At 34.5% G+C, this 26,660-nt stretch overlaps 1 protein-coding gene across 2 annotated transcripts in view; it reads right to left on the bottom strand.

The window, feature by feature from the left end:
- Edil3 (EGF like repeats and discoidin domains 3) overlaps positions 1 to 26,660 on the bottom strand; it is a 459,665-nt gene that overhangs the window by 192,568 nt on the left and 240,437 nt on the right. For both annotated transcript variants that reach the window (XM_057789993.1, XM_057789992.1), the window contains one exon: positions 16,665 to 16,778. In XM_057789993.1, coding sequence (XP_057645976.1) covers positions 16,665 to 16,778 — 114 coding nt within the window. The remainder of the gene's footprint in view (positions 1 to 16,664; positions 16,779 to 26,660) is intronic.

Here is a 26,660-nt window from a genome sequence, read left to right on the forward strand (position 1 = left end):
GACCTTGACTGGAAGGCAAAGACTTCTTTTCAGAGAAGTATCTATCAATAGAATTAGAAAACAAACAACAATAACAACAACAACAAAAAGCAGTTAACCACCTAAAACTAAAATAGTATTTTTTTATTACTTCAATTTTTGAGATTGCAATATATTTACATCACTTAACCCTTCTCTTTCCTCCCTCCAACTCCCCTACCTATAAACTCCTCCTTGCTTTCTTTCAAAAAGGTCCATTTCCTTAATTAATTGCTGTTGTTTGCATATGTGTGTGTGAACACATTTACATTCTTAAATACAACCCGATCAGTTTGTGGAATGTTACTTTATGTGTATAGTGTATGTTTGTGTGTGTGTAGTGTGTGTACGCATATGCATTCCTAAATACAACTTACTCAGTTCATTTAATAGCACTTGTCTGTATTTAGTGTGTGTGTATGCCCATATTCCTAAATACAACCTATTCAGTCTATATAATGTCACTTGTACGGATATATATATGTGTGTGTGTGTGTGTGTGTGTATGTGTATACAAATTTATTTTCTCTTCAGTCTGCATAATCACACTTGTATCTACATATATATGTATGTATATATGTGTGTGCATATGTATTAACATATATAATCACTCAAACAGTATAATGTCACTTGTATGTGTGTGTTTACATAACACTCTCATAAAACTATATAATATTATCACTTGTATGTATGTTTTCATGGAATTTTCCTTACATGTGGTCTTTTTGTTGCAAAGAAATGACTTTGGGTTTATTCTTTTAAGGTTTCATTGTTCTATTGCAAAGATATAAAGAGCCAGTTGTGTTAAATATTATATGAAACAGTACAAAAATATTATTAAATAACCATATTTTCCAAAGTCTGTAATTTTAGTAGAAAGATTGCTACTGATTATCAAGATTGTACTCAGCAAGTGCAAGACACAGCAGAGAAAATGTCAGCAATAAATTAAGTGTGTTTGAATCTGCTTCATATATTATATACAGACTATAAAGTATACTCTAGCATCTTCAACTTGTAGAATTAAGTTTATTTCACAAACAAAGTTATGCATCCATTACACCATGTGTTTTGTGCTAAGCCACCATTAAACATCTGGATCTAACTTACTACCTTTACTCTTTTCTCATGGTCTATTTACAGATTTGCCAGAGAGTTTAAATTAAGTGATTTGTAACTTTCACAAGTACAGTGTTTTAAGAAGAACAAAATAATATTTTGAAATCAAGGCACACATAATTGTTATTAATTACAGTAATCATTTGCTGCTATGGATAACTTCATCACAGCTCAAGACCTCATGGCTATGCATCTGTCAACTCTTTCTCACATGGTTCACTTTCATTAATAAAAATTTTTGTATGCAAAGGAAATTGTCTGAAAATCTCACTACTTTAGACTCCAAAAATCAATAATTTTTGATGAATGCTAAACATTCAGATGGTGAGGGTCAACTTATTAGATGCTTACTATTTACCTTTTAGCAATGCCATACTAGATATTTAAGAATAAATTTTACCCAGAAAACAGTATCTGAAATAGTTTTTTAATCAGTGTCTATTATTTTTCCTTATCACATTATTCCTCTAATCTCAATTAATTGTTGTCAATCCTGGTATACAAAAAATCTAAGTCCATATTACAACTTTAAAAAAGAACTTACATGTTCTTTTTTGCACATATATTTTTTATATCGACTTATAAATGTATATCTGAATTTCATGTAACATTATACTTGTTTTATGACATTTATTTTTTGTATTTGGTTCCTTCCTGCATCACTCATAGTGACTGGCAGTAAGAGGTACTCAAATACATAACTTGATCTTTCTATTAAGGTTCAGATAATTGATGGAATCTCCTTTTTTGTTGATCGTTGTTGATCATTCTCAACAATGCTATCGATACATTTTAACCTCAGTCCCAGACGTTTATATATCTATTTTCCTTCATTTCCACAATTACAAGACGTACGATCTAGACATGTTGATTTCCTCGAGATGAACATACTATACATCCTACCTGCTCCCCTCCAAAATTGTGTACTATTATTGAGTCATGATAAGCATTGTAATTTTAGTGACATTTAAGTAGAATGAAGAAATCTATAGAAATAATAATCTGGAACATTGGCCATCTATCTATGAAGTCCATATTTATAAATGAGAATACAGGTGAATTTATTTTGTAATCTCTGTTCCTGCTGTTTCTGCCACAGACTGAAGATTAAGGTTTGACATGGATCACATATCATTCGACCCTGAGACTGGAGACACAGTGAAATGACTCGGTTGGTAATGAAGCATTCAACCAAGTCTAAAGACAAGAGTTTGATCCCCTGAGCCCACGACATGAAGGATATAATTAACACTAAGTTGATCTCTGATCTTTACATATGTGGCAATATATACACTTTCCATATATACATATATGTGTATACACACACATGATCACACATATATAAGGGGAGTTAGGAAAGGAATATAGATCAATTAATAAAGCACTTTCTATACAAGAATGAGGACAAGAGTTAAAAATCCCATGATTTCAATCTTAGTCTGTAACCCTAGCGCTCCTCTAACAAGATGTGTGTTAGAAACAGGAGAATTCCTGAGAGCTTATGAGTTAGCAAGCCTGGCATATGCATGAGTGAGTAATTAAAAATCTCTTAAGTGAAGTTGAAGCCAAGGACCAAATAACTGACTTTTTAGTTCTGCACACCGTGTTATACACAAGTCCTCACAAACCTAAACATGCATGTGTGTGTGTGTGTGTGCACATACTTGTTTTGCCTCTTTGCATAATTCACAGGTAGAACATTTCTTACTTCAGTAAGGTAGAGAGTGATTATATTGCAGGACATAGCTTCGTGGGATCAAGTTTAAAGTTGGTGTCATTTCATATCTAGAGATGCATAACTGAGGTGGATTGTGAAAAAGCTATCTTAAGGATTTCTACCTCTCTCTATATTTCCTCTCTTGCTGTTTAGCGTCACTGTAAATATAGGGGCCATTTTTATATTTCTTCACTCAAGAAAGTCCATTGTGATACAGAACATTGCTTTTTGTGTAACAGAGTGGAGCAGCATCAATTGGGGAGGTAAGTGTTTGCAGTGTTACCACGGGGAACAGGACATTAGACCGTAGGTGTCCTGCTAGCAAGATGAAAGCTCATCCATAATTTCCAAATCATTACCTCTATTTATCATGTGCTTTGTGGTTTAACTTGGGAGTTTGTTTGTCACATTGTCTTTTCAATAGTCTTTTTATATTTATACAGATACATAATAACAATGAAAAACCGCTAGTTAAATATTTGTGTGTCAGGAATAGGGCATTCCCCGCACTCCCACTGTCTACTGTCGTCACACTCATGTGGACCCAAGGCTCATCATCTGCCCTTAATGATGTTTATAGTAACATGTGTAAAATTATTGAATTAACTATAGTTACCTCCAACCTTCGTCATTTAGAAAGTGAGGTTTTATCCTTAAATTTCATAAGCATGGCTAATGAACAGCAAAAATTACTAACTGAAACACTGTTTTTAAAACTATCTTGTACTATGTGGTTAAAGCGGAATAGTAAAAAAGAAAAATCTTTTCATCCTTTAATAAAAGCAGTCTTGTTGCGACATTCCTTGGCTAGTTTGCTAGTGAGATTTCAAAAACTCTATAATTATATTTTTGAGAGTAGAGAAGCTGAAAGTAGAGTGTAAAACAGTGGCCGTCTTTCATTTTTATGTTGCTAAAAAGTGTAAGACGAACAAGAAAAATATTCCAATTTTTCTTTTTAAAACTTCAGTTTAATTTAGATTAAACAGTTTTCTGTTCATACATTAAAATATATTACTTTCTGTTTCTCATTTTCAAGATTATAGTAGACGATGTTTTGTTCTCTTTGTCCCTCGCTCGTCCCCTCCCCCCGCTCTGTGTTTGTGGGCCTCCTCTGTGTGTGTGTGTGTGTGTGTGTGTGGTGTTTGTGAGCTCCTTCTCTCTCTGTGTGTGTGTGTGGTGTTTGTGAGCCCCTTCTCTGTGTGTGTGTGTGTTTGTGAGCCCCTTCCGAGTGTGTGTGTGTTTGTGGGTCCCTTCTTTGTGTCTGTGTTTGTAAATATTACTAAAGTCAAAGGAACATTAGTTACCTACATAATTTCCCAAATATACCTTATTCAATGTAAAATACAATGCGTGTATTTTAATGTGGAGGGGAGGCAGTAAATACAATGAGAAAAATGTCTACAAATGTCTTTTTCTGGGAAATTGAGATCAGAGGAAAGATTTGGCACACCAAGACAAGGAAGGCACTGGCAACAATTAAAGGGCAGTCTGTGCATGGCCTTTGGCGAAATGCTGCAAGTAGAGGATTTGAATGGATTCCATTTATAATGGGGAGGAAATCAAAACATGATTTTATGTTTCTAAGTATGTTCCTGATATTCCTTAATTTTAATGATAAAAAATAAAGAAAATTTTAATAAGTTTCTGAGGGCATTATCCTTCTTTGTAAAGTACATGAGAGATTTTCAACTAGTTACATTTAGTGCCTTAGACTAAATTGTCCCCTCTCCTGCTGCCATATTAATTTCAGTGTAAAAATTTGCATATTTCTTAAAAGTATTTTAAGATTAAATATTATGTTCTTTGACTCACAGGACATGGAATATTTACCTTTTTATGACTCTATCAACCACTATAGTGATACAATTAACAATAGTTTCATGTCAATATTTATAGTTTTGCATAATTAATAAACTCAAAGGAGCATGCACAAGGAACTTTGTCAAACTACTCTAATAATGAAATAAGTCTCAAAAGATAGCACTTCCCACGCTAAGAAAAGGAGATAAAATCATCTATGAATCCTTTTTTTACTCAGATATTAAAAAATCCTGTCACTTTATGTTGCTAGTAAGGTCTTCATGCACAACTTGCTGACCTACTGAACCTTTATTTAAAGGAAGCATTTTAAGTACAAACATTGTTATAATGGAGAAATCTCAACAAATGGAACTCATCATTTTTGTATCAAAAGCAATAGAATAAGAATGCAAGAATAAAAATTTCTAGCAGCCTATTTAATATAGACCTGATAACAGAGAAATAGAGGGGCATAAGATAAATATAAGCAATTTACCAGTTTGGGTTTATATATAATTTGAAGGTGTTCCTCTTTCTATCCAGATAAATAGGATGGTTCTCTTTGTACAAACCAGAGAAGCCAAAAGAAGGTCATGACTACAATATACATATGTCTTAGTATCAAAGATCATGTATTATGTATTTTGATATTGTTTCAGCCTGTAGTTTAACTGTGTCGTTAAGAGTCTTTGAAAAATCCTGAGTTGTTATACAAACAATCCCTTATACTTTACCTGTGTCCATTTAATTAGTATTGTTAAAGAAAGTCTAAGCAATTGTTAGGAGCATAGTTTTTGGGAGCCATAGACTGCATTAAACATGTCTAGGTGCAACTGAATCTAATATTTAAAAAGGAGCTACGTTTAAAAACAATTACATTTAATCCTAATTTAAGGCTTTAAAAGTGATACACAATTTGTTAAAAATTAGTTACAGATGCTGAGAGACAGCTCAGTGAGAAAGAGCATGGGTGCTATTGTAGAGGAACTGAGTTCAATTCTCAGCGTTCACATGGTGGCTCATAATCATCTGTACCTTCAGTTCTTCTGACTTCCTTTGCACATGACACACATGGTAGCAACACATTCATAAAGTAAAATAAACTTTAAAAAATCATTTACAGATGTATTTTCATTCTTTTCTGGTAATGAGTCCACATCTACTTATTCTTGAGGTGATGATTCTGAACCACTGACCCTTTTTATGAACTCATACACCAGTGACTTATTATGCAGCACCTGTGCGAAAGGCACTGTAGTCAAATATCAATTCCTATTAACTTCTACATGGATAATTGATTAAGAGATTCCAACAGGTCAGTGATGGTGGCCGTGAAGGCATGGATGGCATGGGTAGTCTTCAGTTGGCTTCCCTTTGCCTTTTAAATACATCTAAGAGTTAATAGATGACTTCATCTTTCTACACATTAGAACTTTCTAAACCTATACTGTGGTTAATACATATCTTATTCTGTTCCCCCCCCCTTCGGTATCATATGCATGGTAACCGAAAACAAAACTCAATAAAGAGAACAGTAATTGGCTGACATTGACATCCAGTGACAATTCTTGGTGACAAGTTTTAACTCCAAAATCTTCATTCACATTATACAGAGGAAACATAGTTGGTTACAGATAAACCATGAATTAGGGGTTTAAAGTCCTTTCTATCACATAGATATTACATAGATATCACCCATTATTAGCTGGTGATATTGATAGATATTTTTCAGAATGATGCCCTTGAATGAATAGAATAAAATACAGGAAAACACAAAATGCTTTAAAATGTGTTATATATAAATACTAAAATATTATTAAAAGACCTAATAATTGGTTTGTTAAAATTTATATTAAAAAAATTCCTTATATTGCTAGATATTTAAATCAAGTATAATGTGATATGAAAATGTGTGTGATATCTGCTACTGTTTGTCATAGCTTGTGCTAATATTCTAATGGTCATTTCCTATATTCATGGGATTAGAGGCTTAGTTTGCTAGAGAAATCCTTGCCAGACAATCACAAGGCTATCAGCTTAATACATGTGTGTGTGTGCATGTGTGTGTGTGTGTAGAAAGAGAAAGAGAGAGCACAAATATATATATATATATATATATATATATATATATATATATATATATAATTGGGCAACTATTGAAAATTCAATATATGGAGTTTTGTTCAAGCTCCTTTGTTCATTTATACCTTGAGGCCGTCTGCCTTGATTAAATACTTAGTAGAAAGTATTTAAAAGAATGAGACCAAAAATACAGTTAGTAGAAAAGCTTTTTCCATAAAGTCTCACAAGTGTGCTCAACAAGGAAGACACCAATTGACATGCCAAACTGAACAGGGAAAAGCCCATAGACTCCAACTCTACATAAAGAACTACAGGCGTCTGAGGAATGCTGAGAGTGGTGGTCTCCCATCAGGAAAACAGCAGTTGATTTTCCCGTGTTATATGGTCAGTCCTGAATATATACACACAAATAACACTATGTGGGCTGAGCACATTTTCTGCTACAGTTTCCTCAGAGACAGAAATTTAAGACCCTTAACCAGGAAGGCAAACAACTCAAAAGGGCTTCAGCAAGTCCCTGAAACTGACAAGATCCCCCCAGTCTCTCTCTTCCACAGTTAGCAATACAAGCTGCAAAAAAGACTAAAATAAGGCGAGGGGCAAACCAAACTTCGAGAGCTGATCATCTGTCTGGAAGAAGCAGACACCAGCCAAGAGAATGGAAGAAATGTAGACAAACTGGAAATATGCTCTTCAACCTGCTGAGCTGACTGCTGGCTATGTAGCATGTTCTTGGTCCCCAGTTTTTATGAAATGTCACTTTGCTAGGGTGGACCTTGGTGATGAAGCTGTCATTGAGTTGGTTCTGCACCTGTAAGTGAATATTTCCTATATTTCTGTAAATATCCCCAATAAAATTCACTGGTTCACCGCATTGGGCTTTGGTTATATCTGTATTTTGGTACGCTGTGGGATCCCTATCTGGGAACAGGCATGTGTTCTATCTCTCCAGGAAACATTCTTTCATGCTACAGCAGGTTATAAAAATAAATGTGTATATACAAATACATATATGCCTGCAATAACAATTAGTGAATAAAAACGGACATGAATTTGTAGGAGAGCAGGTAAGGGCATGCTAATTTGAAGAAAAGAAAGGCTAGGAATCAATGTTACCATATTATAATTTCAAAAATATAATAATTATAAATGAAAAGAAGATTATTAGTTATCCTAGAATACAGGAATAATTCTATTAGAAAAGGAGATGATATTATTAAGTTACTATTTAGTAGATAAGAAGTAAGATTTACACATGAGTCTTCATTTAATAGGTGTTCACCAAAATCTGTGTTTGTTTGAGTGTAAGAAAATGTAAAGTGAATTTTACTTGAATGGAACCAACGAGGCAATTTCAGAATTTTTTCTGAGTTTAGAACTGCATTTTCCATGCTGGGTATTTTGTGGTTGGATAATAGTGCCATGCATTTATGGACTTCCTTAAACAACTCTGGTTCTCTCCATTTCTCTTGTCAGAAAAGTTTATTTTTTGGCCTACCCTCGTTTTCCTTGAAGTTTACTATTGCCCTCACTGACTTTACACTTCCCGTTCTTTTTATAGAACCATACTCAAGTTCAAGTCACTTTCATGTTGGATATTTTATGTGTCTGATTCTTTAGAGTTCTAAAAAGAAAACATATTATTGACCAGACAAGGCTATTCAGGTAAGTACTATGAAATTTATTTTTACAACCTTGGCTGCTTTAATGTCTCCTTTGAGTTATATGCTCAGATTAACATGCCCCATAACCTGGGATCATATGTGCAATTATTATCTCTGACTTACACCTGTGCAGTCTAGACTCTCAATCCAGCATGCTTCTCCACCTACTGCTGCAGTTACATAAGGACTATTAATGTCTTGAGACTTTAATTTAGAAGTTCTTTCCTAAGGCTCTGTTTTATTGACAAACTCTTTACAAACATGATCTTCCTTGTTCTTTCTTACTTGATTCTCCTTTCATTTCTCTGATTATTATTTTGTTTTGATTTTGAGTTTTGAAATGAGATGCCATTTTGCCTAGGGTGGACTTGAACCCACGGTGTATACAACCAAAGGTAGCCATGAACTATTGAGCTTTTTGTTTCTACCTCCTTCATGCTGAGGTGATGGGCATATGGGTCCACATCCATCCACATACTTTTTCATTATGATTTTACACACACACACACACACACAATTCCTTTCTTAACAATGCCATCCAGTCGTCTCTGTTTTTAATTATTTCTTAATAGCTGAGTTTTAATTAACATGATTGTAGAAGTATATTAATAGTATTTAGCTTTCTAAGAGGTCTTGAGTGAAATCTATCATTTGCAACTTCTTTTAAACTTTAAAACCAGTAAACAAATAAAAATATATTTACAACAACATTTTCTCCCGGGTTAGATAACTTTTCTCCTCCCCAGCAAATGTAGTTAGCTTTTATTTTCACTTCACTTTATTTGTTGCGTATGATTGATTCCCATGCAGTTAATATATCCCCGAAGTGTACTGTGCATGATGTGTACTGATTTTATTTAAAGCTGTGCTATACAGATCAAGAACTTTAATTAGTTTATTTGGGAATGAAAGGCACATCCCTCCCAGTTGAAAGGATGATACCAATCCGAATAGGGTACTCTAGCTTCCATATCTGAATTTTATCATTTAAGGGTTTCCAGGGGACAGCCCACATCTTTATAAGAAGCAGCCTTACTTTCTTCAAATGTCCTAATTACACTGGCAAATTCTACATGCCCAGGCAGAAAGAAGTTCATTTTGTCTGCATCTCTCAGCAGATACAGATAGCCCTGATGTAGAATTGCACAAATGGCCTTGGCACCACTGAAAGCCTTCGGTAGGAATCATTCATGCTGTTTCTGTCACTGTTAAATTAAGCTCCAGGTTGCCAGTAAAATTTATTGCACCTATTTGAAATCTGTGAGAGCTCTGAAAATAACTCTATCATTTGGGTTATTGCAGTTATTGAGAGACCATCTATAACTTTTCTCTGTCTGAAAAAGGCATGTGCCCCTGCTGCTGCTGGTCATGATAGCACAGGAAATCATTGTGGATTTCGATCTAATTTCCTCATTATGAATGAACTCTTTCAGGCTCACAATGATCATCAGACCCTAAATTTGACCAATGTGTACAAGAATGCCTTCCCAGTATATATAGAGGTTAATGTGCAATGTCAGTGTTTGGTAGCTAAAATCTGTCACAAAAATTCTATTTTAACCATGTCCCAGGTTCTAGACTTGGAACAACTTCTTTTCTAATGATTTTCTTGTGCAATTTTTTCACTTTTGATACTACACATGCTTTAAGTTCTTTGATAGTTTCACATGCCACAAGTCCAGATGATGACTGTAAAAATTCGTATTTTTAATCTAAGAAAGGTAAATAAAAGGCTAAATTGAAAATTCAAGACATCTATAGTGTAACAATAGAGGAATAGTGCCATAAATTAAAATTCAAAGTTATTGTATGGTATTTCATTCATCATTTACAACCCAATATTAAACTACAAAGAAATGAGAATGTAATTCAATTTGTTAGAGGTATTTCATGAGTTCTAGAAAGGTCTACATGAGCCAGTTGTTTATATTTCTTTCTCTTTTATTTCATTATCATTCTAAGGACCAGTGTGCTCTTCTCCCTAAATAATACCTTTTGTAGGATATGAGATTTATGAGAGAACATGTTTTATGGGAAGCTCTGCATACAGGACTATGTCTGGCAATATACTGGCCTCACAGCCTCTCAACCATTCTGCTTATGAATTCAACTCTATTACACTTAGTGAATTCCCACTTCCTTAACATGTGGGTCTGGTCTGCTAATGGCCAAGGGACTGGTGCTTGGCCCTGTTCAGGGCCCAGGTCACCATGTTCTGCATTCTGCAACATGGTATCGGAGGAAATAGTACCCCAAACAGTGTGAACCCTGGTCATGGTACACTTTGATCTCTCAAAGGAATCTCTCCTGCATGCCTAGGACCTGTTAATGACAGTATGGGACAACCTATTCTTGATGGAGTTGAAGGGGAAGAATGGATCTGCAATAAACCACAAAATTCGTTTTTGTTTGTACAAAAACTTCCTGTATTCATATGGTAGGTACCATGTGACATGAACCTTTGCGCAGATCTGTGATGTAGATGTTGGTACAGGAAATGCCTCACTTAGAGCAATGCTTTGAGTATCATGGCTATTTTTTTTCATTGCAGGTAAGATGAGGTTGGGTATTGTCTCACTGTGACACTAGGCTATTCCATAATCACTATGCTAATGAAAAAGCAACATTTTTTTTTTTTTTTTATTTTTCGAGACAGGGTTTCTCTGTCGTTTTGGAGCCTGTCCTGGAATTAGTTCTTGTAGACCAGGCTGGTCTTGAACTCACAGAAGTCCACCTGCCTCTGCCTCCCAAGTGCTGGGATTAAAGGCGTGCGCCACCACTGCCTGGCTTAAAAGCAACATTTGTTGTGATGTCTTTTTTTGTGAATTTCTCAATTCCAATGTCCTCTAGCTTAGGTTAAAAACTACTTTCTTCTGGTTTCATCTAAAATGTTTATTGTGTAATGCTTTTGTCATAGTTTCTCTGGTTTGATTCCATGACACTTGTCAGTTTTTATAATCAGAGTCTATATTATTCTTTCTCACACCATTAATCTGTGTAATGCATGACAGTCGAAATTGATTCCATTCTGACTATTGTTGCTCCCTAGTCTCAGAAGGAAGGTAGCTGGATGTAATTAGAGAACAAATTAATTTATTCACAGATGTTATAAAACCTCATATCTATGTAGTCATGCCAAGAATGCTTCAAAAAACATTTGTCTCTGGTCTATTTAATCACAGATTTGAATGCAACTTAATTTATTTGCTTTTATTCATATTTAATGTTTTTCCAAGTATTGATAATTTTTAAAAACCTTATTTTATATACAATTTATTTTGAAAATGTGGGAGCCTTTGTGTGACTCAGTTTCCATCTGGAGTCCATTCTGACTTATAAGTCATCTGATTTCAAGCTTGCCTGCTCTGCTTTTTCCAATAACCTTGAGGGTTATGGGAGACTTCTGATTTAGCCCATGGGAAAGAGCGTTTTGCCCATGAGAAAAGAACACTATCTAGTCGAAAGTATATTTCTGACACCAAACCTCAGGAATATCAAAACAGAAAGTAAGGCTGATTTCAAGCATTAAGTGCATGTTAGAGAAGAGGCTGCTTATTTAAGGACAGGAATGGCCTGTGGTTAGATACTAACTGACTATCTGTGCAACAGTTTGTCCTGATTTTGTATATAAGCAAGTTCTAAAATAAACTCTGGGTTGTTTGTCTGCTTGATTTGACCAACAGGCTGACAGACAGACCTCCAAATTCTATCCTGTATCTTTGTCTAAGTTTCTTTCGTTTGCCTTTCCTTTGTCCTTAACAACTCTCCATTCCAGGAACCCTAGCTGATTTTGTAGGAGATGGCTCTTACATGAAAATATGCCTTTTACTTGCTCATTTGTTTATCCATTCATCTTATAAACATATATTAATTGTACAGATAAAGCATTTCATTATGGAATTTTCCATACACATGTATTATACATCTCTTAATTTACTATCCATTACTCTCCCTTATATGTCTCTCTACTCTTATTGGTAACTTTCCTCTTCCTAAGCTGTTCTAATATTACTAGTTTCCAGTTCATTTTCACCTTAGCAGTTATCATATAGAAAATCATTGACAACAAATGCTGATGAGGACTCATGGGAAAGGCAATTGTATACACAGGGTTAGTGATGGAGTCATTACTGGGTTCTTCAGTTTAGTAAAATTAGAATTACCACATGACGCAGCCATACTACTCCTTGGATACACCCAGGAGAATTAAGTGGGCATACCAACAGGGCCACAAGCACAGCCACATTGCAAGACTCTTGTATTCTCAAGAGTCAAATCATGGAAGCAGCCTATTTGCCTATCAACTCAAGAATGGATAGAGAAAATGCAGTATATATACACAATTAACTTTTATTCCACCATTAGGAAGAATTTATTTATGTCATTTACAGAGAAATCAATGGGAATGGTGCTGTCTGATGACATAAAACAAAACAAAAGAGAAATATAAACTTTCTCCAATATAAGATACAAGTTGTTTCAATAATTTTTTTTGAAAAACCAGTTTAAATAGTAGATTAAAAACAAAATTATATATTAACAAATTGTGCTATGTTTTAATGTATACATTTTGTTATATAATGTCCAAATCAAGTTACGTATACCTCTTCATATAACTGTTATTTTTCTAGACAAAAACATTAATATAATCTAGCTATTTGAAATATTATATTATTGCTATTTCTAGTTATTCTAAAACCTAACTACTCTCCAGAATTTATTTTTCCTATCCATAAATTGTTACCTTCCTCCAGCTCTCCCACAATATCGCATCTTAACCTATACTATTCTCACTTCCATAGATCAATCATTCATGATTAAGATATGTGTGAGGTTGCATGGCCTTTGTCTGCTAGGATTATTTTACTGGTGGATTTCTTAAGTGCTATATAATATAAGCCATAATATATTCATCTTTATGTTGTAAGAGGATACCACATTATTTACTCCAAATATATTGCTTATGTTTCCTTTTCACTAAGGTTTTTGAAAAAGAGCATTGATATCTTAAAATAGCCACAAACACACAAGCATGAATGAATAATTAAGGGTTCATGGTTGACTTTATATTTTAAAGAAGGGAAAAGATAGTAACTGCTGTCTCCTGGAGTTATTTTAGTTGGTTTAAGAGTATTCATCCTTATAAAATTGGAGATGCCTCAGTATTTTTTTACCTCATGCACCTTAAAAATCGAATTATCTGAGACATTATTGCTGTCTTCCCCACACATTGTTCTCAATCACATACACTCAGTTACTAAGCATGGGTAAGTTGAGTATGTAATAAAAATAAATTAAATAAAGTTACATAGATATTTAAAGATACCACAAGGCTTCATTAATAATACTATTTTTAATAAGTAAAAATTTTTGTGACATTGTTTATAGTTTTTAATATAGATATCTTACAAAATATTTGATATATGCGGCTAATACAATGTCCATTAGTAGAAATCAATTTGTAGATGAGGAATCTGAAGCTTAAGATGAGTAATTAACTCAGTTGTATAGTGAAAGAAATAGCAGAAAGGAAAAATTTGAATCCCAGTCCTATTTATTAGGGCAAAGTCTATGTTCTTTCCTCCAGTATTGCCAGGACAACTTAAGGTCACTCCTCAAAGGCAAGTGCTTGAAAGTGTGTGGTGTAACAAACCCATTCCTTTGTCCCACAAATGGCAGGAACATTTTATGCAGGGTTGCAGGTTATGCAACTGCAGCTAGCTGGGATTCAGGCCAAACTGTAGTCTACTATCCATGCAATACCTAAGGAAGTTACTCAATTAATCTCTAGCTTCTTTTGCTCCATAAAGTAGAGCTGGAAATAGAACCTATATCAAATGTTGCTGAGAGGATTAAGTAAGTTGGTTTCTAAATTACGTAGAGGGGAATTTGACATGCAATGTGACCTTAAATTAAAATCAACATTATGATATGACCGCTGTCATTAAAAATTATCTCAAGATCATCAAGTTCCAAGGGTATAGCATGCATTTCACATGTATTTATAAAATGTTTGACCACTTTTCAACTGAGTAAACCAGTGTTGATAGAAAGATATTGGCTCATACATGCTAGTAGCAAAAAGACAAATATACATGTATGTAGAAGTAAAAAGTAGATATTATATGTATCTGAGTATTTGAATATATTAATTAATTTGTTAGTGAAGGTTCCAATTGTGGCTGTTAAAAATGAAGGCAAATAAACTTAGCTCTAAATTTTCAAAATTTGTTCACATATATTATGTTTTGTTACAATCATAGGTAAAATTATTAGAGCAAAGGTTTATAGAGGCACCTAAACTATTTTGCTCATCTGCTAGCTAGAGCAGTTTGGTATTCTGAAGCATTACCTTATTTCCTACGGAAGAGTTTGGTTTTGTTTTTGACCCCCATCACCCCAAATCATATGAGTCTCAATTCTTTTTTGGCATTATGTTCTGGAGTTATGAATTATAAGAGCTCTATGGGTAACTATTTTATCCATAAATAGTGTAGTGATGAAAATGCATTTTAGTGTCATTCCTGAAATTCAACTATGTCCTATTTAAATCCTCAAGAGGGAAAGGCATATGGTTATTGTGAGCTACAAAACCCAACAAATAAAATCAAGTCCGGTTATTTTTAGATTAGTTAACTAATATACTTTCAATTTCCATTGCATTATTTCAGCTTAAGTATCACATCCAGTTAAACACACATGACAAAACGCATCCGTTCTCATAAGGATGTGTTTATCATTACAGAATGTCATCATTTTTCTCCAAGCTGTTTATGAAATTGGCCCCCTGAGCTCTTGAGCTTGTCATTTAAAATAATCAAGGGAAACTACACAAAGACTTTAATTAGAGGAATTTTGTGATACTTTAATAAATACAGGGACACCTAAATGATATTCATGCCAATCAAAAGTGATTTCATTAAGAATAAAGAACAATGAACTTTAATCAAATCTTGCAATAAATAAATGGAAAATAATATATGTTAAAGCAAGTGCATTGTATTAACTATATACAAATCTAAACTGAAATTATTTTGCCTTAACCTACCTATAAATATAGTTAATAAACAGCTACTAATAATATATTTAAAAATACTGTTAAACAATTCTGATACCTGATAGGTAATTTTCATGTTAAATGTGGAGTGTTGCATTATACTTATAAACGCTGATTGGCCAGGCAGGTTGTATAGGTGGAAAAACCAGACAGGAAGTAGAAATAATGCAATGAGAACAGGAGAATTCTGGGAAGGAGGAAGTTGATTCCTCTTACTCCTGCCCAGACTCCGAAGAAGCAAGATGTGACCTGCCCTGCTGAGAAAGTTACCAAACCAGGTGGCTTGCATAGATAAGAACAATGGGTTAATATAAGCTACAAGAGCTAATATGTAGCCTGAGATAATGGGCCAATCAGTTTTATAACTTATAGAGATCTCTGTGTGATTTTCTTTGGGGCTTGCCAGCTGTGGGGTACCGGACAGGACATAAACCCCAACAAGCAGGCCCCTTATGATACATCTTGCGACTTATGTTGTGAAAACTTGGGAAAACCATATGAAACACCAGCCTGAGTTTCTATAGCTGAATATCAACCTGCATGATCATTATGAATTTGAATTAAGTTACTGTGTTATTCAGAGGGAACAATATACATAAAATTAGTACCTTATGATGTTTCCTTAATGTCCCAAATTATGAAAAACTGTTATTGGTGTTATTATTTACAAAGGTTTACCTCAAGTTAAGCACCATTCCATTGATTACAGGCCTGTCACTGTTCTTCCCAACTTTAATTAAAAAATAAATTGTTAAGGAATAATTTCCTCCAACTTATTAGCATTTTGTTTTGCTATTAGACCCAGATATCAGAACTCTACTGTCATAGGTTCCAAGAATACAAAGAATTTGCATGTCAAATCCTTGCTGCATTCTAGTTTATCTCTGCATGTTGTCTGCAACTGAAGTTATTTCCGTTACATTTTCAATCTAATGCATCTCCCTTAGATGGCATAAATTTCAATGTTATGTATATCGATATGTGAATTCTTTTCATATTATGCATGTTGCATCTCCATGTCTCTAGACTGAATAACATCCCCAGAGAATATGTGTGTCAATAGGAACACATATGCAATGAGTCACTTCAATGAATCATGCATTCTCAAAGCAGATGATAATAATTTAGGTCCATATTCCATTGGAAATGTAGACTTAACAAGTGAAAACAGGTGTATGTATAAATGTAGTTATATTATAACACTTACTATGTTGACAATTTCTTCCCATATATTCTCCTGGGCATTCGCAGGAATAGTTAGCAACAAGGTCTGTACATATTCCACCATTTCTGCAAGGCTCAGCTTCACATTCATTTATATCTGAGGCAGAAAGAACAAAAGGAGAGAGGTATTGACACAAATGTGTGGATATTAGAAAATGTAAGCATGTTACTCTTTTGATTTTATGTGCACAGCTTTTAGTAACACAAATGCGGCTTAAGCCAGCATTTTTTCTTAATTATTTATTTATTTATTTAATTATTAAAGATTTCTGCCTCCTCCCTGCCACCGCCTCCCATTTCCTTCCCCCTCCCCCAATCAAGTCCTCCTCCCTCATCAGCCCGAAGAGCAGTCAGGGTTCCCTGCCCTGTGGGAAGTCCGAGGACCTCCCACCTCCTTCCAGGTCTAGTAAGGTGAACATCCAAGCTGCCTAGACCCAAAAAGAGGAACATGGGATGTACTCACTCATAATTGATTTCTAGCCATATATAAAGGACATTGAGTGTATAATTCGTGATCCTAGAGAAGCTAAATAAGAAGGTGAACCCAAAGAAAAACATATAGTCATCCTCCTGGATATTAACCTTCATCAGGCAATGAAAGGAGACAGAGATAGTGACCCACATTGGAGCACCGGACTGAAACCTCAAGGTCCAAATCAGGAGCAGAAGGAGAGAGAGCACGAGCAAGGAACTCAGGACCGCGAGGGGTGCACCCACACACTGAGACAATGGGGATGTTCTATCGAGAACTCACCAAGGCCAGCTGGACTGGGTCTGAAAAAGCATGGGATAAAACCGGACTCGCTGAACATAATGGACAATGAGGACTGCTGAGAAGTCAAGAACAATGGCACTGGGTTTTGATACTACTTCATGTACTGGCTTTGTGGGAGCCTAGGCAGCTTGGATGCTCACCTTAAGCCAGCATTTTATTTTAAAAAATTAGATCAATTTTAAATAGAGTTGAGAATCTATGAAAGACCAACAGACTTAAACCAGTCCACAGTTCTGAAAAAAATATGATTAGTTTGGGGAAATATTTGGTGCATCCTTAGAATTAAATCAAACACATTAACCCTGATAGAGATGAATTGGTTTCTCTTACAAGATCTCAAATCTATCCTGCAGCAATAACTGCCAATTAACACTGTCTCATTTCATCTTAATTCATTAAAATTCTAACTGACAGAGAGGTTTTAGTTTCTAACTAGTTTGCCTTTGATGAGAAGCAAATTAAAGTTAATAGCTAAAGCTCATTTCATGTAAAGTATAATAAGTGTAAATGATTATCGCTTCCTAATCTCATTCATGAGTTTCTAAAGTTAGGTTGGCTAAAGGGACTTACCTTTGCTATATCATCACTACATGATGTAAAACCATGCAAAACAGAAACCATTTAATGATTTACACTAATATCCATGATAGTTTTAGACAACACAAAAAGTAATGTGAGTTTTTAAAACTTTTTCTTTACGTATATTTGTGTGTGTTTGCATGTATGCTTTGTGAATGATTTGATTACACTGTGTAAAGATATGTCACTGTGTGTGGTTTAATAAAAGGTCGAGTGCCCAATAGCTAGGCTAGATGTATAGTCAAGACTGTTGGACAGTGAGAGTTCTGAAAAGAAGAAATGCAAAGTCACCAGCCAGAATACAGGGAGCAAGGCACCCAGGAAGAGAGATAAAAGTCACGAGTCATGTGGCAATACATAGATGAATAGAAATGGGGTAATTTTAACAAATATAAGCTATAGGTCAAAGTTTTATAATTAATAAGAAGTCCTCCCTGTTTTTTTTTTTTTTTTTTAATTTACTTTTTTTGTGAACTGGCAGCCCAAAGAAAAAGCCTATTACCTATGGTATCCAACATCTGGCCACATATATCCACATAAGGCCTAAGAAAGTTTACAAAAATCTTCAAAACATAGAGTCAATTGATGCTTCCTGGTGACATCAGTCACTCCAGTGGGCAACAAACAGAGGTTTGACTACCACTTGCTGTCTGTGGGCTGGAGCCAGTGACCAGGACCATGCACTAGTGACATTTGCTAAGCTGAGCCATATGTTTTTTGACATTGCCAGTTTTAGATTTGTTTCATGTACTCAGTTAAGACTGATCCATATTTTAAAGACCTCTAAACAGGTTACAGTGTGTTTAAAAAATGTATGGAGGTTTAAAAGAAGAAAAGAAAATGGGTATAGAAAGTCATTGAAAAATTACTTTAAAAGTAAAATATAGGATAAAAATTTAAAAGAGAGAATAAAATATAAAAAGGAAACGCCACATTAAGATGGAAAACACACAGAGTCTAGAGCCTATATAGTGTTTTGTTGACTTCGAATTTCTGAATGCTTATGAACAGAAAACAAAAGATGAGAGATATTGGACTGTGGAAGGGACTGCTGAATTAAAACAGTCTAGAAACTTTGGGAATGCATTAATTTAAAAATGCAAGTCCAAAAATGTAGTGCATTGGGGAAAAAGTTTTGCTTTTATTTTCACAGAAAATGTAAATCTTTGGTTTTTATTCATGTTAAAGATGATCAAGTTTGAGAGGGAAAGATTTCCTGAAAATTGTAACTATAGACATTAAAAAAAAACCTAGAAAAACTATGAGAGGTGATACATATTTTACCTGTTCAAAAATAAAACAAAAAATCATCTTTGGCTGGTGTGTGTACAATATAGAATTCTAACTTGTGTCAATGCAGATATGTATGTAACCTTTAAATGGTTGTTTGTTTTCAGAGAAAAGGAACATGGAACCAATAAAAATCAGTGGCCCAGGTACTCCAGTCTCTCAGAGTACCTCTGTTGCAGAGTCCTCAGAGTTCTATTTCCAGAACAGTTTCAAGGTTTCTGTCTGAGATGATCTAACCTCACAGACTATTCTAGCAAGGGCTACAGATAAACCTTGCACTTTCCCATTCCACAGAGAATAGACAGCAAATGTTATGGCTAGTTTTTGCAGGACATGGCCAGTAACTAATTTTTCTCAGGGTCTTTTCAAGATGCCATTACTCCTATTTAACAGGAAGTACCCAAGAGAATATGATGCCCACATCCCCAAGAGTTTGGGTTGGTGTTTTTGTAATTCTATTGGTATGGATGTTACAGATGCTTGTCATCATTTACCAAGGTTAGTAACAAGTTGTTACTGACCATGATCAGGAATAATGTTTAACAAAGGAGATTAGATTAAAGGATCTTTATTCTGAAGGGAAAAATGGGGAATACATTAGAGAAATGATGGGATGAAATGGTAAATTATTGCATCTAATTTTGAGCAACCACTAGTATCAACTATTTTACATTGGTATGGATTTTTATATTGATGCAAATTTAAAGTTAGTTTCATTTTACTGTGTGTATGTTTCTACTCTTGGTTTCAAGTATACAACTCATTAAAAACGTAAAGTTTTAGTCCTTGAAATCTATTTAAGAAATTTTCAAAAGACAAGTCATTTATACCAATCAAATTTATAGTCAAATTAAATGTTTTCAAGGTCATACATAGATATAATTTACATAAGTATTTTAAACACTTTGAAGACCTACAGAATATGGAGTTTAAAAGGTCATAGTAAGATAAGACTTTTTATCACAGTGAAGAATGTCTGCTTCTGGCAGCACCAGTTTACTTCAAAAAAGAATGACAAGCATCAAAAAATATTCATGTGGAATTTAGTTTTATTGTGGCAAAAGCTAGCCATTTGGCAAGAAATTTTTCTTGTCTCTACTACTGACAGTATGCTGTCACAAGCAGGGCACAAAAGAAAGATTCTGCTAAACTTTACCAAGACAAAGTGAAACAGTTCTTTAAAATTTCTGCTTTATGGAAAAGTCTGTTTGATTTAGTCCTAAACTGAATATGGATGACCCAACACTACAGGATACTTGGGGGAGATTACCCAGACCTGCCAGATGTCTCTGGCATTTCTTAGTTGTGTAAGATTCTTGTTCTGTACTTTCTGTTTTTTAGGCAATATTATATCCTTCTGGCGTCTTTCACAAAGTAGCAGACTAGATACTTATAGATTTCCTTAATTATGATAGAACGTAAATTAGGTATAAAACATTGTTCTCACCGAGATAAAATTAATAATAGTAATTTTTTCTGAATTTGTCCAATGCAAATGAATGGAATGGGCATTGCAAATGTAATTATAACTTGATAATTACTCTTATTGTATATAGTTTTACCATGTTAGAGTTAAAACCCTTTCCTTTTTAATTAGACAAAAAGGGAGAAATGTTGTGAAATTTTTGATTATACTCTGTAAACATGTGTCACTGTGATTGGTTTAATAAAAGTTAAGTCACTAATAGCTAGGTAAGAGGTATAACCAGGACTTCTGGACAGAGAGAGTTCGGTGAAGAAGAAAGGTAGAGTCATTAGCTAGACAGAGAAGAAGCAAGACATGCAAGAGGAGAGAGAAAAGTCACAATTCATGTGGCAACACAAAAATGACTAGAAATCAGTTAATTTAAGTTGTAAGAGCTGATTAGGAACAAACCTGAACTATAAGTCAAGATTTCATAATTAATAAGAAGTCTCCCTGTCACGATTTTGCATTTGAGTATAGTGTGGATGTTAGCTAGAAGAGGGTTTTGGGTTTCCTAGACTTAATGTGTTGTAAGGAAAGGGCTGCTTGTTTGTCCCAGCCCCTTGGCTAGCTTAGCCCCAAAATAACCACACAGAAACTGTTTTAATTAAAACACTGCTTGGCCCTTTAGCTCTAGGCTCTTATTGGCTAATTCTTACATCTTAATTTAACCCATTTCTATTGATCTGTGTATCATCATATGGCAGTAGATTACCAGGTAAAATTCCTAGCATCTGTCTCCAGTGGATCCATGGTGTCTCTCCTACTCTGTCTCTCTTCCTCCCAGCATTCAATTCTGTCTCCCCCACCTACCTAAGTTCTGCCCTATCAACTAGGTCAAGGCAGTTTCTTTATTCATTAACCAATGAAAGCAACACACAAACAGAGAGACCTCCTACACCACTTATGAGCAATTGTGATCCTGCTGATGTGGGTGCTGAGAACACTGTCACATTTTCTGGAAGGATAGCAAGATGCATCCCTGAAACATCATTCCACTGTATTTTCTTTGTTTATTCAATCTGATAAAATTCTCATTTTTTTTTTTGGTCATATCACATTTTTAATTATTTATAGTGTGATGAAAATCATTGCACTCTGGTGTTGTGAGAACTCTTTCAACCTTTAAGATACTGGCCCACTTTGGGCATGGTCTTGTATACTATATAAGTACAGATGAATAGCATGCAAGGCCTTTGTGTTGTTGGATTCAGTTCCAGTTCCTAGGCATGAGGACTGTGGATTGCTCCCCTACTGTGAGTTTTTCCCCAAAGAAATAAACCTTTGTTATACTCCATTCTGGGCTATTGTGGAACTCTTTGGTATGACAACATCATTCATTTTGTTGTTAGTACAGTTTATGACAATGATCAGTTTTGGCTACCCTGAAACTAGCCAGAATTTTTTCTCTGTATCATACTTACTGAAAATTATCCTTGATGATATTATGTCAATGACTGATAAATCAAAGCTTCATTTATAAGAATGTATCATTTCTTTCATGAAGTAAGATACAAAATGTTATTTCTTTATATACAGAAATATAGCAGAATCTGAGTACTTATACCTGAACAAGACCAAATAAGAAAAAGATAATTTGATTTTGGATTTGTGGGCACAACTTAATAAATGTATATGAGGACAAGATATAGATGGTATTTCCAATCAGAAGACCATTAAAAATAAGAATTCTGAGGACATGAAATTGTATTCATGTGCACAAGCCTTCCACATTTGAAAGGAGTGTGGATATCCCAAAGCTAAAGAAATAAGGAAGGGAACTGATTACAAGAACTACTTGTTGTCTCCTGACCTAATTTGATCCTATGTTTTAGCTCTACAGACTTAGAACAGGGCAGAGCAGTGTCCTCTTATACTGCCAGTTTAGCTTGTGCTAAGGAAACCTTTCTCCTGTGGATTTGCTAAATAAACAGGACAACAGTGGGGATCAATTTCAGGTTTGACATTAATAGCTATAACATATAATGTGATTTTTGAATATAAGACATTGAATATGTTCAATTTAAGTTTCAAATACGCCGCAGCAGCTAAATCATACATTGTTAGTGTTTTAACTTTTAGAAGAATTGAATTTTCACCACCAACAATGTAACGATAACCAGTTTTTTATGTTAGCAAGATGGACACTGTTCTCTTTGTTTTGCCAAGTCTCCCAGATGTTTGTAAAATAAATAGTCTTATCAATATGTGAATGTGAATCAAAGAGACAAGTAATCTATTAAAACTTTCAACTATAGGTAACTTTAAGGCATAGTGATAACTAATAACAAAACAAGTTATAATTAAGGTCATCTGATTCTTCAAAAGAAAGTCAACATAATTATCCAGAGATTAAAATCATATAGATGTACCTGCTGATCTCAAAATGTTCTATAGACATCACCCAACTGTGAAAAGAAAGGGTACGTTCAAAACTTAAATGCATACTTTCTAGGTTTTTAAAACTCAAAATGCCTTCAAATTCAAATACATAAAAAACCTTAAATAAATTATATGCTTAATACAATAGAAAATTTAGCAAATCAACCCATGTGTCCTTATCTAGTAACATTCAGGAATAAAGAGCAGACAGCAATTACGCAGAAATGCTTATGTATTAGTGTAATGCAGCTCTTTTGTTGATGGTGGCTATTTGCACTGTGATTAACACTGCAAGCAGTCTCAATGAAAACTGACCTCAATTTGTGCAAATCATGTTTAATTAAAGACTAGATAGAAATGTTCATGGGATACAATGCAGTGAAATGAAAATTAAATCTTTATAATAGATTGAAGGTATTTATTTTTGTCACAGATCAAATCATTATCATTTTCAGAAAAAAAAAGTTCACATCTATTTTCAATATAATGAAATGGGGATTATATTTGTTTCTGAGAAACACATGACACTGTAGTCATTACCTTACATAAATAAAGATTGCCATACCCAATCACATTTACAGTTCAAGTATAATAATAATAACTAAGCTTCCATGACTACCTTGTAAGAATATTTAGTGGTTTCATAATATATTCCTAATAAGGTAAAGAATCTGACTTCTGAAAACATATTCACCATTTCTGAATAGCACATGGGTGTGTTTGGCACACAGAGAACATGATACATATGAATTTCCATATCCACCATATAGAGTCATTGGTACACAATGGCCATGATGCACACACAATTTCAGATGACCCATCTTTCTGAGTTTCCCATGAGAAACTGAGAGTTTTCCCATGAATTACCTTTGCCTTTTCTTGTGGCCCCTTTCCTATTTTCTGTTTGTTTTATTTTGCTTTTTGATAAAGAAAAAAGTAAAGTAAATAAAAATGAGAAGGTATGAGAAAATGAACAGTTGGATTTCCTTAAAATAAAACAATAATTAATGAGCCTGGATTTTTACCTAATTACACATGCTCATTCATATCTGCATAATATAAGATGTTTAAGCATGGTGATGTGCTTATTTCCTGGAGCCCTGTAAATGCTGGTAGATATGATGGCTAATCTTGATTGTCAAGTGGATTGGATCTATAATCAAATAAGGCACACACTTCTGCACAAGTTTTTGAGGGTATGTTCTGAAAAAAATCATCTGAAGTGGGGACCATCTTCTAGATGACAGTGCCTTCCAAATGGGTGTCCACATAGAAAGAGGTCCCAGGTAAGAGTGCAATTTTTTTGACTGCCTATTCTCACTCCTTGTTAGTGAAAGCACACCTCCTATTACCTGTTACTGGATTCTTTCATTGATGTCAGTACCTAGTTTCATTGGTCTTCTGACATTAGTACAAATCTCACAGTTCTCCAGAAATCCTCCCCTCAGCAACAAATTTAACTCTACCCTATCTTGTGGACTGAGCACTTATTGGATTTGCAGAGTTACCAGATGAAGAGAGCCACTGTGGGCCTAATTTTGCAAGTACATCTAACACATCTTCACAATAAGTGTTTATTTGATTTGTTTCTAACTTTAAGAAAGAATGAATATTCAGTGTACTAGTTAGTGTTACTATTGCTATGGTGAAACACTACGAAGAAAAGAAGGACAGAAAATATGAGGGTTTATTTTGCTTTAACTTCCATGTCATATTTCATCACTGAAGAAAGTCAGGCTAGGAACTGAACCAGGGTATAAACTAGGAGGCAGGAACTTATGCAGAGGTGGTAGAGGAATGCTACTACTGGCTTGCAATTCATGCCTTGTTTGGCATGCTTATGTAGGATTCCCCTCTGTATGCTGTGAATATCACTGGTTAATAAAGAAACTGTCTTGAGCCTGCACAGGGCAGCATAGAGGTAGGTGGGGAAAACTGAACTGAAAAATTACAAATTGGTGTGCCAATGTATGCCAGCTAAACCCACATAAAACCTAAGAAATCCTGATTTAATTGACGCAGTTTTTGTATGGTTATTTTGAATCTGGGTGGCCAGGAATGAACAAGTGGCCTCCTTACTATAGTATACTATTTTGGAGAACCTAGAACTGCCATGCCAGGAGCAGGTGTACCCACAATCACTAATTAAGAAAATGCCCTGCAATTTTGTTTATGGCCCGATCTTAAGGAAATTGAGGATTAGTCTTCTCCAATGATTCTAACTTGCATCAAGTTGACAAAAAACTAACTAGTGAATATGGTAACCAACTTCTGAGTATATATAGTCAATCTCTCATCTATCTATCTATCTATCTATCTATCTATCTATCTATCTATCTATCTTCTATCTATCTATCTATCTATCTATCTATCTATCTATCATCTATCTATCTATCTATCTATCTATATATCTATCTATGTATCTATGTATCTATCTATCTATCATCTATCTATCTATCTATCTATCTATCTATCTTTCATCTATCTATCTATCTATCTATGTATCTATCTATGTATCTATGTATCTATCTATCTATCTATCTATCTATCATCTATCTATCTATCTATCTATCTATCTATCTATCTATCTATCATCTCTCTATCTATCATCTATCTATCTATCATCTATCTATCTATCTATCTATCTATCTATCTATCTATCTATCTATCATCTCTCTATCTATCTATCATCTATCTATCTATCATCTATCTATATATCTATCTATCTTTCATCTCTCTCTATATATGTATAGTTATATATCTTTCTACATAGAGATTGTAATCTCTTAATTGTAGTCACCTGTACAAATAAAATAAAATTCTGTAGTTTCAACATACAGGGCCACAGAATATATATAAAACCATTAAAATTGGGAGGACTGGGGGAATGATGAGAAATATTGGACTCAAAACAGACCAAAACCCAGCATGGCAAAATCAAAATCCTGTAGTTCTATGTGTAATATCAAAAGACTTATCTGGTTCTGTCCTCCAAGCTTTGCTCATTGTAACACATTTCATATACAGGCTGGTTCCATGGCACCATCTACAGCTCTTCTTGGCAGATATCCCTCAGGTCTGTCACTTTAGAAGTGCCGTCTTGTGGTCTTCACCATAATCCATACTCCACTTTCACAGATTTATGTAAAAGAGCCTCTCAGGGCCTTCATAAAGAAACTCCTCTGCCCTCCAAATGTTCTAAACAACTATCTTAACAAGAGAAAGAATGCTTAAACCCTTTAACCTTGTATCCTTCCTCACCTAAGGCCAGAACAATGTGGCCATTGCTGACAAATTTGACTGACGTTTTAGGATGGAACTTGCCCTGCCTTCTTGAATGAAATTTACATATCTTGGATTTGTTGGTGCTTTTTGGGAGCAGAAAATTCCTCAGACATTTCCTTTTAGTATATTTCAGGATTAGCTGTAAGGGATTTTGCCCTGAAACCACCATTCCCTTTATTCCATGTCAAATCAAGAATCTTCTT

This window comes from Chionomys nivalis, chromosome 15, assembly GCF_950005125.1.
Source record: "Chionomys nivalis chromosome 15, mChiNiv1.1, whole genome shotgun sequence".
Lineage (NCBI taxonomy): Eukaryota > Metazoa > Chordata > Mammalia > Rodentia > Cricetidae > Chionomys > Chionomys nivalis.